Source organism: Canis lupus, chromosome 38 (genome assembly GCF_003254725.2).
Source record: "Canis lupus dingo isolate Sandy chromosome 38, ASM325472v2, whole genome shotgun sequence".
In the NCBI taxonomy this organism is placed as follows: Eukaryota; Metazoa; Chordata; class Mammalia; order Carnivora; family Canidae; genus Canis; species Canis lupus.
In genome coordinates, this window is record NC_064280.1 from 3,593,446 (window position 1) to 3,610,862 (window position 17,417).

Here is a 17,417-nt window from a genome sequence, read left to right on the forward strand (position 1 = left end):
TTTAGATATTATCTGAAGAATGGACTCATAGTCTTATAAATTTGATAACTCTGGAGCAAATCTGCACTGCCTTTTGCTGAGTTACTTGCATAATAGCCATATGTCTTTTCAGATTTGCTTTTGTATCCATAGCGAATTTGAAATAGTCTAGCTTGATATCAGTAGTACATTTACTTTAAAATGAACTACTGTTTCAGTCAAAGCCAAGGGAAACAGACTTAACAGTAGATTTCTAAGATACTGCTTGAGTTCTTTGTCTCTATGTATGTGCATTTGCTTTTGTAGCGTGTGTGTAAGTTTATGTATGTGTGTATGAATGTTTGCATTCACAAAGGCAAGCATATGTAAGTGTTCTACTAGATGATATTGCAATTTTTAAATTAAAGTATAATTGACATACATTATATTAGTTTCAGGTGTAAACATAATGATTTGAAATTTTGTATGCATTGTGAAATGATCACCACAATAAATCTAGTTTCCATTTATTACCCTATAGACTTAACAAAAATTTTCTTTTCTTGTAATGAAAACTTCTAAGACTTACTGACCTATCAACTTTCACATTTTCAATACAATATTATTGAGTATAGTCACCCTGCTGTACATTACATATCCATGACTTATTTTAAAACTAGAATTCCAGGGATGGCTCAGTAGTTGAGCCTCTGCCTTTGGCTCAGGTTTTGTTCCTGGGGTCCTGGGATTGAGTTGGGCATTGGGCTCCCCGTAGGGAGCCTGCTTCTCTCTCTGCCTATGTCTCTGACTCTGTGTGTGTCTCTTATGAATAAATGAACAAAATCTTAAAAAAAAACCCTAGAATTTCACTTATATGTGTAATCTGAAAAACAAAATGGAACAAAACTCAGATACAGAGAACAGAATTTTGGTTGCCAGAGGGTATGACGGTTGGGGGCTGCAAAATAGGTGACGGGAATTAAGAGTTACAAAATACCAGTTACAAATTAAAGTTTCTAGTTTATAAAGATCACATCATCAAAATTTTGTGGTATTAGGAGAAATGAAATTAAGTCTGTTGTTTGTATAAACATTAAAATACTTTCTTAGCTGTTTTGGAACTATAACATAAATGTATTTAGCTCATTTAATTAAGAACATTTCAAATAAAAAAATAAAGTTTCAAGTGATGATTACTAACAAATCATGATGAACATAATATTTCTTCTCATTCAGTATTTTGAAAATATTAATTACATCATCACATGTTAGAAATTTGCTGGAATTTAGGGAGAAAGCAAAAGTATTTATTAATTTGCATGCTACTACTTTTTAGACTTGGTATTATTGTATTGTAGATTGAATATACATAATATTCAGTTCCTTAATTGTTTTTTCTGGTTTATAACCTATCTATGTTGATTTTAACATTTGACTTGTTATTATTACTCCTTTGTTGATCTATGTATATTTTAATATGAGCCTAAATAAATTAAAAGGTAAAGTGTCCCATAATGTGTTGTCTCAGATAGGCTCAGGTTGAAGGGAAAGGCTTTTTAAAAATAGATTTTTATGCCTGGTCCCTTTTTTGCCTTTTAAAAAATTTATTTATTCATTTGACGGAGAGAGAGCACATGCATACACAAGTAGGTAGAGTGGCAGGCAGAGGGAGAGGGAGAAGCAGGGTCCCCAAGCAGAGAGTCTGACATTGGGCTTCGACCCCAAAACTCTGGGGTCATGACCTGAGCTGAAGGCAGAGGCTTGACAAAGCCACCTAAGCTCCCCATGGGTCTGGTCCCTTAAGATTCTGATGCAGCACATCGGGTGGTGGTATTCAAACTGCGTTCTTCAGGTATCCAATTGATTCTAATGACAGGAGAAAAACTTGGGAAAACATTGATTCAAAATTATTCCAAAGACACATATTATTGCTGTTTTGAATTATTCATACCACTCATTATATCTGCTAATATAGATAATAGAATTAAATATATATGATATATGAATTTATTCTGTTTAGAATTAGAAAGTAACTGATTGCTTCTATCCAAAAAATTCAGTATTTTACTCAATTTTCATTTTCTATAGTGGAGATTCTCTCAAAGTATCTAATGCATTAAATAAAATTATTATCTTATGTATTCATCTTTAGATTAATTATATTTTTGTCTTTTGCTTGCAGGGTACAAGTTGAATTCTATATGAATGAAAACACATTTAAAGAGAGACTAAAGTTATTTTTTATCAAAAACCAGAGATCAAGTAAGTCATTCATTTTATTCTCCTGGCTATATGTTTATACATACTTGCCTAAAAAAATTGAGCTGTGTAATTCTTTTGCAAAATATCTTTTATGTAGAATAAATATGATAATCTTGTCTGCCAGGCAGTAAATGTTTAGAAAGCTATAGATGTTACATGTGGTGGTGTTAGGGTTTTTGAATACCTGTGATTCCTCAAATCCCACATCAATAAGCAGACTTGTGAGAGGACCATCTGGAATAATGGAGACACTGAGGAAAATAATTTAAATGTAGAGTCTCCTTATTTTAATTCTGACAGACACTGAGAAGTCTCTGACCAAAGAGAAATAATTATATGATTTATTGAGGAAGAGTTTAATATTTCCCAATCATACTTGATAACAAGAAACATCCAGGGGTTTCTGAAATGTACAGTTACTAGCATCCTTCTCTGGAGATTTTGAGTCAGAAAGTGTAGGGCTCAGCTCAGAGTTTCACACTCACTGATTCTTATCATCAGATAAATTTGGGAGACATTGCAACTTCAAGAAGACATGAAATCGGCATAGTCACTGACCTAAGATCATTCAAGGTTGATATGTCAGTGATATTTGTCACCTTCCTATAATACCACATATTTTTAAAAAGCCATATATAATAAGTCAATATGCAGTTTTCCATAGGATTATTGCTTAAAATGTCATCAGATAATGAAAAGGTCTATATTAGATTGGTGTTGACTTTGTTCTTTTTGAATTTTGACCCTGAATCTTTTTGAGATGGTCTAGATTAAGTTGTGTCTCTATAGGGTTCAAAGAGAAAAGTCTGAGTTGTGGTAAATCTTTCAAATACTGACTATAGGAACTGTTTCAGTATGCAAGGCACATTGGTTAGAGATTCTTAATGGCAAGTTAGCTGCAGAGTTAAGGCCAATAATAGGTAATGCCTCTCCAACCCAGTTTAGAATTTCCAAGGAAGTTCCACCAAGAAGTGTTACCTAAAGGGGCCACGTCATCTGAATAGAAAGTTTCCAGGATTTTAATATTAACAATGCCATCTTTCTAGAAAAGATAGATGCATTATTTGAAAACTTCACCAGCAGCCAACTTTGATTAAAGTCATTTGAGGAGACCAGTTCTAAAAAACCAGGGCAATTTCATTAACAGTTTAAAAGATTTTCTAAAGAAGCTAACTTATAAAATGTACCTACCATTTTAATAGGGAAGCTTAGGAGAAATTACACAATTAATAAGCATTAACCTTTTACTGTTAAGAAATGTTACCTCAAGTACACTCATAGCAGAGTAAAAAAAAATGACATTTTATTTCCAGATTTTATTAAATAGTAAGAAGAACTTTCTTAAAATTTTATTCATAATGCATGAATCAGAAAGCACCTGATAATTACAGGAAAGGTAATGCTTCTATTAATCAGACTTTAGGCATATTTTGCTTAATGTTAATTGCCCTTCTTCATCATCTAGTATTATAGGCTGCATAACTGTGATCTACACAGTTTTATAGATATATACATGGCAGTCTTAATATTCCCCAAAAGCTAAGATTTCATTGGTATTCAACCTTAAGTAAAAAGTAAGTTTCAACTGGTTGAACTAAAAAGTGTGTGTGTATGCATGTACTTTCCAGCAAATGTCATTATGATTCTTCTACAATTATGTAACTACTAATTGAGTGTATATATATAATTATATACATGATTATAATTGTTCTATAATCAAATCTACAAGGTGTTCTGAAAGTAAAAGATTTATAAACTATCTGGTGAATTTGTAAGTGGCTAGATTTTCTAGCTAGCTAAAATTTATTCCAAAATTCATGGATATAAAAATTGCTTGCACTTCTAAGCATATTTGAACCAATCTTGATTGGACATGATTTTTGTAGCTTCTGAATTCTGAAATCTAGATTTATTTTTAGGTATAATATTTGCTGCCCTTCTCAGTGCATACGATCTGTCAATGGCCCTTTTTGTTTCAATATTTAGCTAATTAAAATTCAGCTACCTAAAATTTAAGAGTTTAGACAATTTTGGTATTGTGGTTTCCATATACAATTTAAATTCTGTACTTAAAGTTGTTATTTTTGACAATTTTTTGGCCTTTCATGAACTAAGTTCAAATAAAAATTAAATTTTTGTTGTTTGTTTAAAGGTCTAAGAATTCGTCTATTCAATTTTTCTCTCAAATTATTAAGCTGCTTATTATACATAATCCGAGTGCTACTAGAAAACCCTTCACAAGGAAATGAATGGTAAGGTGTCTTTGTCTGAATTTCAACAATATTCTTTTGATTACTTTGAATTGTATTATAGTTTTATTTTATTTCATTTTTCTTTCAATATTTCATTTAAATTCAAGTTAGTTCACATATAGTGTAGTATTAGTTTCAGAGGTGTAGTTTAGTGATTCATCACTTAATACAACACACAGTGCTCCTTATAAGTGCCCTCCTTAATGCCCATTGCCCATTTACTCCATTCCCCAGCCCACCTCCCCTCCAGCTACCCTGTTTGTTTGCTATACTTAAGAGGCTTTTATGATTTGCCTTTCTCTGTTTTTGTTTTTTTAAAGATCTCATTTATCTATTTACAGAGAGAGAAAGAGAGCATGGAAGGAGCATAGGGAGATTGCGAGAGATATTCTCAAGCAGGCTCCATGCTGAGCACAGAGCCTGATCTCAGGATCATGAGATAATGACCTGAAATCAAGATTCAGATACTTAACATACTGAGCTACCCAGGTGCCCCTCTCTCTCTGTTTTTATCTTATTTTATTTTTCCTTCCCTTCACCAATGTTCATCTGTTTTGTTTCTCGAATTCCACGTATGAGTTTTTCCCTGACTTATTTTACTTAGCATGATAACTCTAGGTCCATCCACATCATTGCAAATGGCAAGATTTTATTCTTTTTGATAAATATGTAGTATCCCTCTGTGTGTGTGTGTGTTTGTGTGTGTGTGTACACCACTTCTAATTTATGTTTATCAGTCAATGGAAATTTGAGCTCTTTCCATATTTTGGTCCCTGTGGATAGTGCTGCTATAAACATTGGGGTGAGGAACCTCCATACTGTTCTCCAGAGTGGCTGCACCAGCTTGCATTCCCACCAACAGTGCAAGAGAGTTCCCCTTTCTTTTCATCCTTGCCAACATCGTCTCCTGAGTTGTTCATTTTAGCCATTCTGACCAGTGTGATGTGGTATCTCTTTGTAGTTTTGGTTTGTATTTCCCTGGTGATGAGTGATAAGCATTTTTTTGTATGTTTGTTAGGCATTTGTATGTCTTTGGAGAAATGTCTGTTCATGTCTTCTGCCCTTTTTGTAACTGGATTTTATATTTTTTGGGTGTTGAGTTTGATGAGTTCTTTATAGATTTTGGAAGCTAGCCCTTTATCTGATACGTTATTTGAAAATATTTTCTCCATTCCATAAGTTGCCTTTTAATTTTATTTATTGTTTCCTTTGCTGTACAGAAGCTTTTTATCTTGATGAAATCCTGATAGTTGATTTTTGCCTTTGTTTCCCTTGCCTTTAAGAGATGAATCTAGTAATAAGTTGCTGTGGCCAACATCAAAGAAATTGCTGGTTGTGTTCTCTAGGATTTGGATAGATTCCTGTCTCACATTTAGTTTTTTTCATGCATTTTGAGTCTATTTTTGTGTATGGTGTAAGAAAGTGTCCAGTTTTATTCTTCTGCATGTGGCTTTCCCTTTTTCCCAATACCATTTGTTGAAGAAACTGTTTCCTCTCCCCACCCCTCCCTGCCCCCGCCCCGATAGTCTTTCCTGCTTTGTCAAAGATTAGTTGACCATATACTTGTGGATCCATTTCTGGGTTCTTTATTCTGTTTCATTGATCTATGTGTCTGATTTTGTGCAGGTACCATACTGTCTTGATGATCATAGCTTTGTAATATGTCTTGAAGTCTGGAAATGTGATGCCTTCAGATTTGATTTCCTTTTTCAACATTACTTTGGCTGTTTGGGGTCTTTTCTGGTTCCATACAAGTTTTAGAATTATTTGTTCTAGCTCTGTGAAAAATGATGGTGTTATTTTGATAGGGATTTCTGAATGTGTAAATTGCTTTGGATAGCATAGACATTTAAAAAAATTTGTTCTTCCATCTATGAACATAGAATATTTTTCCATTTCTTGGTGTCTTCCTCAATTTCTTTCATAAGTGTTCTATATTTTTCAGAAAATAGATCTTTTCCCTCTTTGGTTAGGTTTATTCCTTGTATCTTAATGGTTTTTGGTTCAATTGTAAATGAGTTGATTCCTTGGTTTCTTTTTCTGCTGCTTCATTACAGGCATATAGAAATGCAACAGACTTCTGTGTTGATTTTATATCCTGTGACTTTGCCAATTCCTGTATTAGTACTAGAAATTTTGTGTTGGAGTCTTTTGGGTTTTCTACATAGAGTATCAGATTGTCTGTAATGAATGAAAATTTGACTTCTTCCGTGTTGATTTGGATACATTTTATTTCTTTTTGTTGTGTGATTGCTGAAGCTAGGATTTCCAGTAGTGTGTTGCAAAACATGGGTTTGTAGTGTGGTCAATCCTTAGAAGCTCCCTTTTATTCCAATTTGATCTATCTTATGATTAATGATAATTCCAGGCAGATTTTAATTTTTTTAATTTTATTAATTTAGATGTTTATTTGGTCTATCTCATCATGATTTGATAAATATTTAGGAAAACATACACTACATTATTTAATTTTTTTCAATGTTGCTGTGACTTGGGTACAGCAGCCATCAACTTTATTTTATAGAAAAAGAGAATTTAATTCAAATAACTATAGTGAAATGTCTAAATTTATAGCTAGTACTGGGACAAAATTGGAATACTGTTCTTTCCATTATTTCTTCTTGCCTCCTGCATCCTCATCACTTGGCTCTTCTTTATTAGGAGATTTCTAGGTTATTTGTAAAATATTACAAAAGAGTATTTCAAACGCCAGACCCACAGAAGGATAAAGACAAGAGTTTGTTTAGTTCTGCCCTTTGATTATTTACTCTAAACCAGGTTCCTACCCATTTATAAATATTCACTCTTAACTTCTGGTAACTAAATTATTTAACAGAGCAACCATTCAAATGGAATCTTATCCATTTCATCCGGGTTGCCTAATTTGTTGGCATATAATTGTTCCTAATATTCTCTTATAATTGTTTGTATTTTTGAGGTGTTGGTTGTGATCTCTCCTCTTTCATTCATGATTTTACTTATTTGAGTCCTTTCTTTTTCTTTTGGATAAGTCTGCCTCAGGGCTTATCAATTTTGTCAGTTTTTTCAAAGAACCAGCTCCTCGTTTTGTTGATCTGTTCTACTAGTTTTTTAAAATTTCTATGTTATTGATTTCTGCTGTAATCTTTCTTATTTCCCTTCTCGTGCTGGATTTAAGCTTTATTTGCTGTTGTTTTTCCAGCTCCTTTAGATAAGGTGAGGTTGTATATTTGAGACTTTTCTTGCTTTTAGAAGAAGACCTGTATTACTACTTCCCTCTTAGGATTGCCTTTGGTGCATCCCAAAGGTATTGGACTATCATGTTTTCATTTTCATTGGTTTCCATGTATTTTAAAAATAAATTCTTCTTTTTTTCTGGTTAACCCATTCATTCTTTAATAGGGTGCTCTTTAACTTCCATGTGTTTGTGGTGTTTCTAAAATTTTCCTTGTGGTTGAGTTTTAGTTTCATAGCATTGTGGTCTGAAAATATACATGGTATGATCTCAATCTTTTGTAGTGGCGAAGTCTTGATTTGTGACCTGCTCTGTGATCTCTTCTGGAGAATGTCCCATGTGCACTTGAAAAGAATTTATATTCTGCTGCTTTAGGATGAAATGCTCTGAATATATCTATAAAATCCAACTGGTCTAGTGTATCATTGTTTCCTTGTTAATCTTCTGCTTAGATGATCTGTCCATTGCTGTGAGTCATGTGTTAAAGCCTCCTACTATTATTGTATTATTATCAACAAGTTTCTTTAAGTTTGCTATTTATGGACTTTTTAATTTGATTACTCCCATATTGGTGACATAAATATTTACAGTTGTTAGATCTTGTTGGATAGACCCTATTATTATGATATAATGACCTTCTTTATCTCTTATTACAGTCTTTGTTTTAAAATCCAGTTCGTCTGATAGAAGTATGGCTACTCCAGGGTGTTTTGATGTCCATAGCATAATAAGTCGTTCTCCATCCCCTCACTTCCAATCTCGAAGTGTCTTTGGGTCTAAAATTAGTCTGTTTTAAGGAGCATATTGATGGGTCTTTTTAAAAATCCTTTCTGATACCCTATGCCTTTTGGTTAGATCATTTAGTCCATTTACATTGAGAGTAACTACTGAATGATATAACTTTAGTGCCTTTGTATTACTTGTAAAGTCACAGTTCCTGTAGATTGCCTCTGTTCTTTTATGTTCTTTGTTGCTTTTGGATTCTTTCTAGCTCAAAGAGTCTCCTTTAATTTTTCTTGCTGAGCTGGTTTAGTGTTCATGAATTCTTTTAGTTTTTTGCTTGTCTTAGAAACGCTTTATCTTTCCTTCTTTTATGAATGATATCCTTGTTGGATAAAGTATTCTTGATTGTATATTTTTCGCACTTAGCATGTTGAATATTTCCTGCCACTTTCTTCAGGCTATTAAGTTTCAGTGGACAGGTCTGTTGCTAACCTTAACCTGTCTTTCCTTGTAGAATAAGGACCTTTTTTGTCCTTAGCTGCTTTCAGAATTCTCTCTTTATTTTTGTATTTTACAAGTTTTGCTATGATATGTTCAGGGTTAACTGTTTTTCTTGATTTTGAGGGGAGTTTCTGCTTGGTCTTGAATGCTTGTTTCCTTCCCCAGATTAGAGAAGTTCTCCTGTATAATTTATTCTAAAAAACCTTCTGCCCCTTTTCATTTCACTCTTCTTCTTCTGGAACTCCTATGATACTGATATTACTTCACTTAATGGAATCTCTCAGTCCCCTAAGTCTACCTTCATGATCTAATAATTTTCTTTCCCTCTTCTTTTCAGCTTCATTATTTTACATAATTTTATGTTCTATATCACTTATTCTCTCCACTTCTTTTTCCATTCTCGTTGTGATGATATCCAGTCTATTTTTTTTTTATTTTAGCTATGGCATTTTTTATTTCAGCCTACTAGTTTTTAGGTTTGTTAACTCTGCAGCAAGAGTTTCTCTGGTGTCTTCTATGCTTTTTTCAAGCCCAGCTAGTAGTTATGACTGTTGTCTTAAATTCTTGTTCAGGTATATTTTATATATCTATTTTAAGCAAGTCCCTGGCTATGATTTCTTCTTGACCTTTCTTTTGGGGGGTATTCCTCCATCCTGTCATTTTGGCTGCGTTTCTGTATTTTGCGTGTTTTGAAAGCTTGTGTTTCTTGCACCTGAGAGTAATGCTATATTAAAAACTGTCCAGGGCCTGGTCCTTCAGGAAATGTTTCTGGTGAAGGCTGTGTGCACTCTGCTGTTGCATTTTGTCTGCTCTTTCCCACTGATCAGTCCTCGGCAGAGTTCCTCCTTGTCTGCAGTGGAGAAGCTTTGGATCTTTGACTAGATTTGCTTTGATTTGTTTGTTAACATAAGTCTGGAAGAAAAGAAAAAAAATCCTTGATCTAAGAGAGAGAGAGAGAGGGAGAGAGAAAAGGAAATGAAAAGAAAAAAATACAACTAACAAACAAAAAACTATAAACCTCATTCCCAAGGAAAACAAAAAGTAAAAATATAAGTAAAGCTTGGTCCTATTTCCAGCAGAAGTGCAGGTGATGCTTTGAAGTACTCTATGATCAGTAGACATGGTGCATGTGAGGTTCTGCCTGTCGTGGTATTCTGGGGGAGTGGCCTGCTGTGTTGGCTCAGAGTAAGACCTGCCCCAGGAAATACCCACTTGTCAGGCATGGAGGGGAGGTTTGGTGTAAGCATGTCTTTCCACCACTATGGGCCATGGTGTTGGTGGAGGGGATGAGAAATGGTGCCACCCCACTCTCTCGTCCCTGACAGGGGATCCCACACTCCCTGCTATTCAGGAAGCCCTCACAGAGCAGTGAGGGACATCAGCGAGCTTTGGGCCATAGCTCCTCTGCATTTTATCTTTGGCACATGGCTTGGATTCAGAATTCCAAATCTTGGGATCCCTGGATGGCTCAGTGGTTTAGCGCCCCTTCGGCCCAGGGTGTGATCCTGGAGACCCAGAATCAAGTCCCACATCGGGTTCCCTGCACGGAGCCTGCCTTTCCCTCTGCCTGTGTCTCTGCCTCTCTCTCTCTCTGTGTCTCTCATGAATAAATAAATACAATCTTTAAAAAAACAAAACAAAACTCCAAATCTTAAAGGACCTGACATGGCAGAGATTCACCCCTGTCCTCCAGTGTAGAGACTTGCCCTGCTGTGTCTGGTGTCTTTTGTCATAGAAAATGTCTTACACCTGCATGGTGTGCAGAATCTCTGGTGTAGCACAGTGAAAGTCAGTGACCAGCTTATCTATCCTCTGCTTGTGCCTCTGTCCCCTGCCGATGAAAGGCCATTTGTTGGTGCCTGCAGGGTCTTTTGCCCCCAGAGAGGCAATATATCCTCTTCCAAATGTACTCCAGGAAGGGGAACAATGCCTTCCCATGCAACCCCAGAAATCCCTACCCCATGTGTGTGCTCCCTTCCTGGAGCCAGCTGCCTTCTTCTCCCCAGGAGCGTACTCCACAGCTTTCACTCTGGCAAACGTCGTGCTCTTCCACAACCTGAGTTTGAGCTCCACATGGTGTTTGCAAAAAACCTATGCCATTCAGTACCCCTGCTCCCAGTCCTTGGTCTGGAGAGGTTTTCTTCTGGTATGACCAATGTTGCAGTCTCAACGTCCCCTTCCTTTCTCCGCAGAAAGGATTCCCTCCCTTCCCAAAACCATGGCACCAGTTTTTCTCTCATCCAGTTCACTTCCATGCACCTTGTACTTGCCATACTGTCTCCCTCCAACTGTGACCAGTTGTGTCTCCCTCCAACTGTGACCAACCTCTCCCAGTCCTCAGATGGATTTTCTGGGTGTTGCAAATGATCTGATCTCAATACAGCAGAGTTTGAGGGAGGAGGACAGCCCAGGGTCCCCCTACTTCTCTACCATCTTAACTCTTCCCATTTGTATTATAATTTTAAAAGATGTTCTATGGAATTTGTTTTCTCAAGCATATTTTAGGGGCTTGTCACAATTAAATGGATCTGAATTTCAGTTAATAAATGAACATAATCTTTTTTTTTTTTTAAAGATTTTACTTATTTATTCATGAGAGACACACACACACAGAGAGAATGGCAAAGACACAGGCAGAGGTAGAAGCAGGCTCCGTGCAGGGAACCCGATGTGGGACTCGATTCCGGAACTCCAGGATCATGCCCTGGGCCGAAGGCAATCGCCAAACCACTGAGCCACCCAGGGATGCCCTGAACATAATCTTTTTAAGTTCATTTTTAAATGTCTCTTCTTCGGTTATCTGGCAGTCAGAAGAGCATGCAACTGTTGATCTCAGGGTCATGAGTTTGAGCCCCATGCTGGATATAGAGATGACTTAAGTAAATAAATAAACTTTAAAAAAAAGAAAAGTTATATTCTTTTTAAAAAATAAACATCTTTTTTTATCTGTTTATCTAATGCTAATACTGGATACCTGTGTAATTTTTATTGCTAATCAAAGTACTCTGAGTAATTGTTAATATGGGGTTAGTTTCTTTAAAGACTCACATACCTTACTGTTCTTGATTTTCTTGTACTCCAAAAAGGCATATTCTTTTTTATACCAGCTTTATAAGTATTTCCAGTTATATTGGATATTACCTTTTTTTTTTTAAGATTCCTTGAGGGCATTATGGTAAGTGAAATAAGTTAGAAAATGATATGTGGAATCTAAAAATAACCCAAAGCAAAAACCCAAAACAAAATAACAACAAATCTAATTGTGTCTCTTGAAGCATGCAGCATTTATTGGGATGCATGACTATCTCAAGTCTCAGATATAGCTTGTGTGGCTCTTTATCTTATTTGAGTTAAATGACTTTTTGACTTATTTTAACTTATTTTTTCGTTCACTCTCATGTTGCTTTTATTGAATTGCATTTCTGTTCATTTATAGATTTCCCACTTTAAGCTCTATCCTTTGGTGGAGGTAGTAGATAAGGGGACTGGCAGTGTGTAGTTTTTAACTCATCATCACCTTGGGTTCTTGTCCAGCCTACTAAATTTAAAATAATTTCCAAAGCAGAAAACAAATTTGATGGTTGGCTTTTGTACAATTATTTTTGCATGTGGAAGTTTGCCCAAGAAAATTAAAAAATAAAAAGGATCAAAGTAAAATGGAAAAATGATGATATAGTATGCATTTAAATGAATTGGTTATTCTTCAGCTTATTAGGCAGTGAAAATTATTCTGTACTTAATAAAGGGTTAAAGATTAAGAAGTGAAATTTTAACGTGTAAAAATTTATGTGATAATTCTTTATGAAAATTTACTTTATTTAATGAGATAGAATTCTGGCTATTTTGCTATGTCTTTATTGAATACATAGCATGTATTTATATTGCTGTGAGTCAAGATATAACTAAGAAAAGGAACATTCACTACCCTCAGGGGATTTTCAGCCTGTGCAAGGTTATATATTTGGAATTCTTGCTATTTTCTGGCATTGGACTAGTTGTTTTATTTATGTTATTTCCTTCAGTATACACTTCATCTTTTTTATTCCTACTTTTTTTTTTTAAAAAAGATTTTATTTATTTATTTGATAGGGAGAGAGAGAGAGAGAGAGCGAGTGAGCTTGCACAGTAGGCAGAGGGAGAGGGAAGAGAGAAGCAGGATCCCAGCTGAGCAAGGGGCTCGATGTGGGGCTTTATCCCAGAACCCTGGGCTTATGACCTGAACTGAAGGCAGATGCTTAACCGACTGATCCACCCTGTCACCCCTTATTATTCCTACAGAGAAGCAGAATTTTTTACATATTTGCCCTTTGCTTTTCATATTTGCCTTCAGCACTAATCTATTTTTTAAAAGATGTATTCATGTATTTATTTGAGAGAAAGAGGGAGAACATGAGCAGCACGAGTGGCAGAGGGAGAAGGAGAGAGAGAATCTCTAGCAGACCCCTTGCTGAGCATGGAAACGGATATGGGGATCCCAGGACCCCGAGATCATGACCTCAGCTGAAGCCAAGAGTCAGATGCTTAACTGGGTGAGCCACCCAGGTGCCCCAGCTCTGATCTTTTGATGCTTTTCTTCCCTGTTTAAGTAACTGACCATAGGAAGCCAGCACCTTCCCATCCCCTGCTTTGAACTGTGTGTTCATCCTCTCTACTTGGATGTTTAATAGGCATTTCTAACTTGCCATGTTCCCCTTGGCTTCTTCTGTGCTCTTCCACATCTCAACATGTGACAGTACTGTCCTTCCCCCAACCCTGTTCTACTCTCAGCTTTCCACATTTCAGCTGAACCAAATTCCAACCTAACAGTTGCTCAGGCCAAATGCTTTAGAGTTATTCTTAACTTGTCTTTTGGTCTCACACTCTGCAGCATATGCAAACCCCTTTAGAAAATTCTGTCATTTCTACTTTCAAGATATATCCAGCATACAACTACTTCTCAATGCTGCCATCCTGGCACAAGCCACCTTCTGTCACCTGGGTACTGTGCAGCGGCCCTCCTAATTAGACCTGCTAATTCTGCTTTTGCTCCCCTTTGGTTTATTCTTAAAATAGCAGCCAGTCTTCCTTTAAAGTCTAAGTCAGCTCTTTACACGGCTGTGATCTGAATGCCGAAGCACTTACCATGGCCTGTGAGAACTCTTGTTTCTCTGTAACTTTGCCTCCTCCTCTTCACCCCTCACCCATTTTGCTCTAGCCCCATTGGCCTCTTCTCTGTTTCTGGAATATACCAGCCACAGTGCTGGCTCAAGGCCTTCATACCTGCTGTTGCCTCTGCCTGGAATTCTCTTCCATCATGATAACATAAGGCACACTTCCTCAGATCTTTACTCAAAATTGTATTTTCAGTGAAGATCTACCTAAATATCCTGTTTAAAATTGTAGTCTCCTCACAAGACTCTTTGGAATACTTTTTTTTTTTCCCTTTTAACTTTTCTCCATTGCCTTTCTCTCTTTTGTATATTATACATAGTTGACTTGTTTTGTTTTCTGTGTATTCCATATGGATTGCAGTGGCTATCCCATAAAGGCACATGTTGCCTGAATCCTCAGAACCTAGCACAAATTTGATACTCCGTACTTATTTGTTAAATTAATGAGTGGATAACTGATTAAATTAAGGTCCTTTATAATCTGACCAGTGCTTACCTCACCTCACCAACCTCCCATCCAGCCAGCCATTCTGACCTACCTGAAGCCACTTACACAAATTCTGTTCTCCACTGCTTCTGGGCCTTGGATTATTCTGCTCTCTCTTCTTGGATCTTTGTTTTCCATTCCTGTTCCTCACTACCCATTCCTTTTTAACTTGCTTCAGCACTTGTGGACATTCAAGGTAGTGGTTTCTTGGATAACATTTTATCTGAAATTCTTACCTGACATTATGATTATAGCCTAATTTCACTCTGGGTTAGGAGTGGCTTCTGGGGATTCTGAGCCTCCCGAATACCTCCGTCCCAATACTTAACACATTGCCTTTGATTTTACTATTTACTTCTATGTATATGCTTATGGAGGGCAAGGGCTGTGTTGTATTTGCCTCTGTAGCTCTCACACTTAGTGTAGGATTTGTTGGGTGACAGAATGTTGTTGCATTAATGAAGTCATGTTCAATAGTTTTTTTGATAGTGTTGCACAATCAAGATGATTGAAGACCACTGGCTAGAGATGCCAGTGCATATTACATTTATTACATTTTTCTGTCTATGTATTATTAAAAATGGTACACACATTTCTTTCTAAACACATATGAGAATAGTTATTAAAACTTGGTGATCTATTTTATTTATTTATTAATTCATTAAAAATATTTTATTTATTTATTCATGAGAATACACAGAGAGGAGAGAGAGAGGCAGAGACACAGGCAGAGGGAGAAGCAGGCCCCACGCAGGGAGCCCGACGTGGGAATCGATCCTGGGTCTCCAGGATCACGCCCTGGGCTGAAGGTGGCGCTAAACCGCTGAGCCATCTGGGCTGCCCAAAACTTGGTGATTTATAAATAAAATGTACATTAGAGCGACTTAAAAATCATAAAATGAGACATGATAAAATCTCTCTAAGGGTGAAAGAGCATTGGGGGATGATGGCAGAGTAAAATTATACTATCTGAAAAACATTAAGAGGAACAAAGTTTCCTACAATTAACTTCTATGTCATATTACTGGGAATATTTAGCCATAATTATAGAGGATATACATTTGAAAAACCAGATTACTGCAATTAAAAAACATAACAACATAACTTATGGCTGCATTTTGAATACAATGTTCTGTTTAGTTCCCATTGTCAATGCAGTATTGGTTAATGAAAAACAGAAGTGGCCTTTATGGGCACAGGCTCTATTTTAAAATAATGAAGCTAATTCAGCAAAGAGATTTATTTAATTAGAGCTTCTGACATAATAAAGCTGTAGATATTTTGTGCTGTTTGCTTTATTTTTAAGTCCCTCCAGAGTCAAAACTGATATGAAAATGTTGCAAGTATGGACAAACTAAGGATATGAAAGGAATATTAATGTATGAAATTGCACAAATGACAAACTCCAATGTACACAGTGTGTATGTAGTAAATGATTAGAAGGTGCTAGCAAAGGAAACACACCTCTAACATGTTGCTTATGAATTTCATTGAGAGATGGGCCGTCAGCATTGACTTATTGCCTGCTGGTGCTTACAGTTCTTCACTGTATGTCAGAAGGAATGTATCTCCTTGTGCTTGAAAGATTGTGGAAGTGATTATTAGTTTTTAACATTAAGTGATAGAGACAAGGTAAGAAGCACATGAATGTGCTTAAATTTTATGGTATTTGGATTTACATTGAAAATCGGTGGCTAATAGAGCAACCAATATGTTCAGGTGACATTCACATTTTAAAGATTATTTCTTCTTTAGGGTAATGGTTATTAAAAGAAGAAGTAAATTTTGACGATATCTCTTATTCTTTATATACACATTTTTAAATATTTTTTTATTGGGGAGATTGAGCGTGCGCATGTATAAGCAAGGGGGTGGGGCAGAGGGAGAGGGAGAAACAGGCTCATGACCTGAACTGAAGTCAGATACTTAACCAACTGAGCCATGCCGGTGCCCTAATAATATCTTTTTAATATTTGATGACCAATAGGAAGGAATGTTATAATGTAGACCTTTTCTTCTCTCATGTATATTGGTTACAGTATAGATTAAAGTAGCGCTAAGCACTAACATACAATATCAAAAATTCAAAAGAATTTTTTTTGTTCACTAGAGTGTAATGCTGGTGTTCTTAGTGTAGATCTTTTCTCTGGTGATTCACACATACATGCACACACTCAGTAACATGGTTAAGTACATTATTATGTGTGCAAACCACTTTTATTTTTTGTCTATTTGCTGTCTAAGACCTAACAATCCTTTGCAAACAGCTTTGGGAAAGGTAAGGAGTGCATGGAGAAGACATATATATATATACATGTATATATATACTTCTTGAAATTATTGGCAACAAATGACAAGCATCACTTTTACTTGCGTTTTATTCTCAGATCTCATGTGAGAATCAGTCATATCACCATACTTTCACAGAAAGGCTGAGAAATGTAGCCTTTGGCTGAAGAGTGCCTTTTTTGCACTCAACTCTATACCATGGAGTGGGGAGAGGAGTGTTGATAGAAAGCTTCAGCCAGTGCACATGTGAGGGAAAGACTTATTAAAGTCCAGTCTCTCAAAGAGTCAGCATTTAGCCCTCTGTGCAATATTCCTCACCGTTGGCTCTCTAACCTGGTATGAAGTATGTCTAATGTTTTGAAAGGAATCAGTTATTGAAAAATCTTCCTAATATATTGTCAAGACTCTACGATGTGTCAAGACCTGGTCTCATTGGTTTTGGACATTAAATTTTTTTTTACGATTTTATTTATTTATGAGAGAGAGAGAGAGAGAGAGAGAGAGAGAACCACTGACTTGGGGAGGAGCAGAGGGAGAAGCAGGCTCCCTACTGAGCAGGGAGTTGTCAGGACTTGATCAAA

At 36.1% G+C, this 17,417-nt stretch overlaps 1 protein-coding gene across 9 annotated transcripts in view; it reads left to right on the forward strand.

Annotated features, from left to right (window-relative positions):
* Nucleotides 1-17,417, forward strand: part of KCNT2 (potassium sodium-activated channel subfamily T member 2) — a 375,554-nt gene that overhangs the window by 101,470 nt on the left and 256,667 nt on the right. For all 9 annotated transcript variants that reach the window (XM_049106879.1, XM_049106880.1, XM_025421037.3 and 6 more), the window contains exons 2-3: nt 2,141-2,220; nt 4,373-4,472. In XM_049106879.1, the coding sequence (XP_048962836.1) occupies nt 2,141-2,220; nt 4,373-4,472 (180 nt within the window). The remainder of the gene's footprint in view (nt 1-2,140; nt 2,221-4,372; nt 4,473-17,417) is intronic.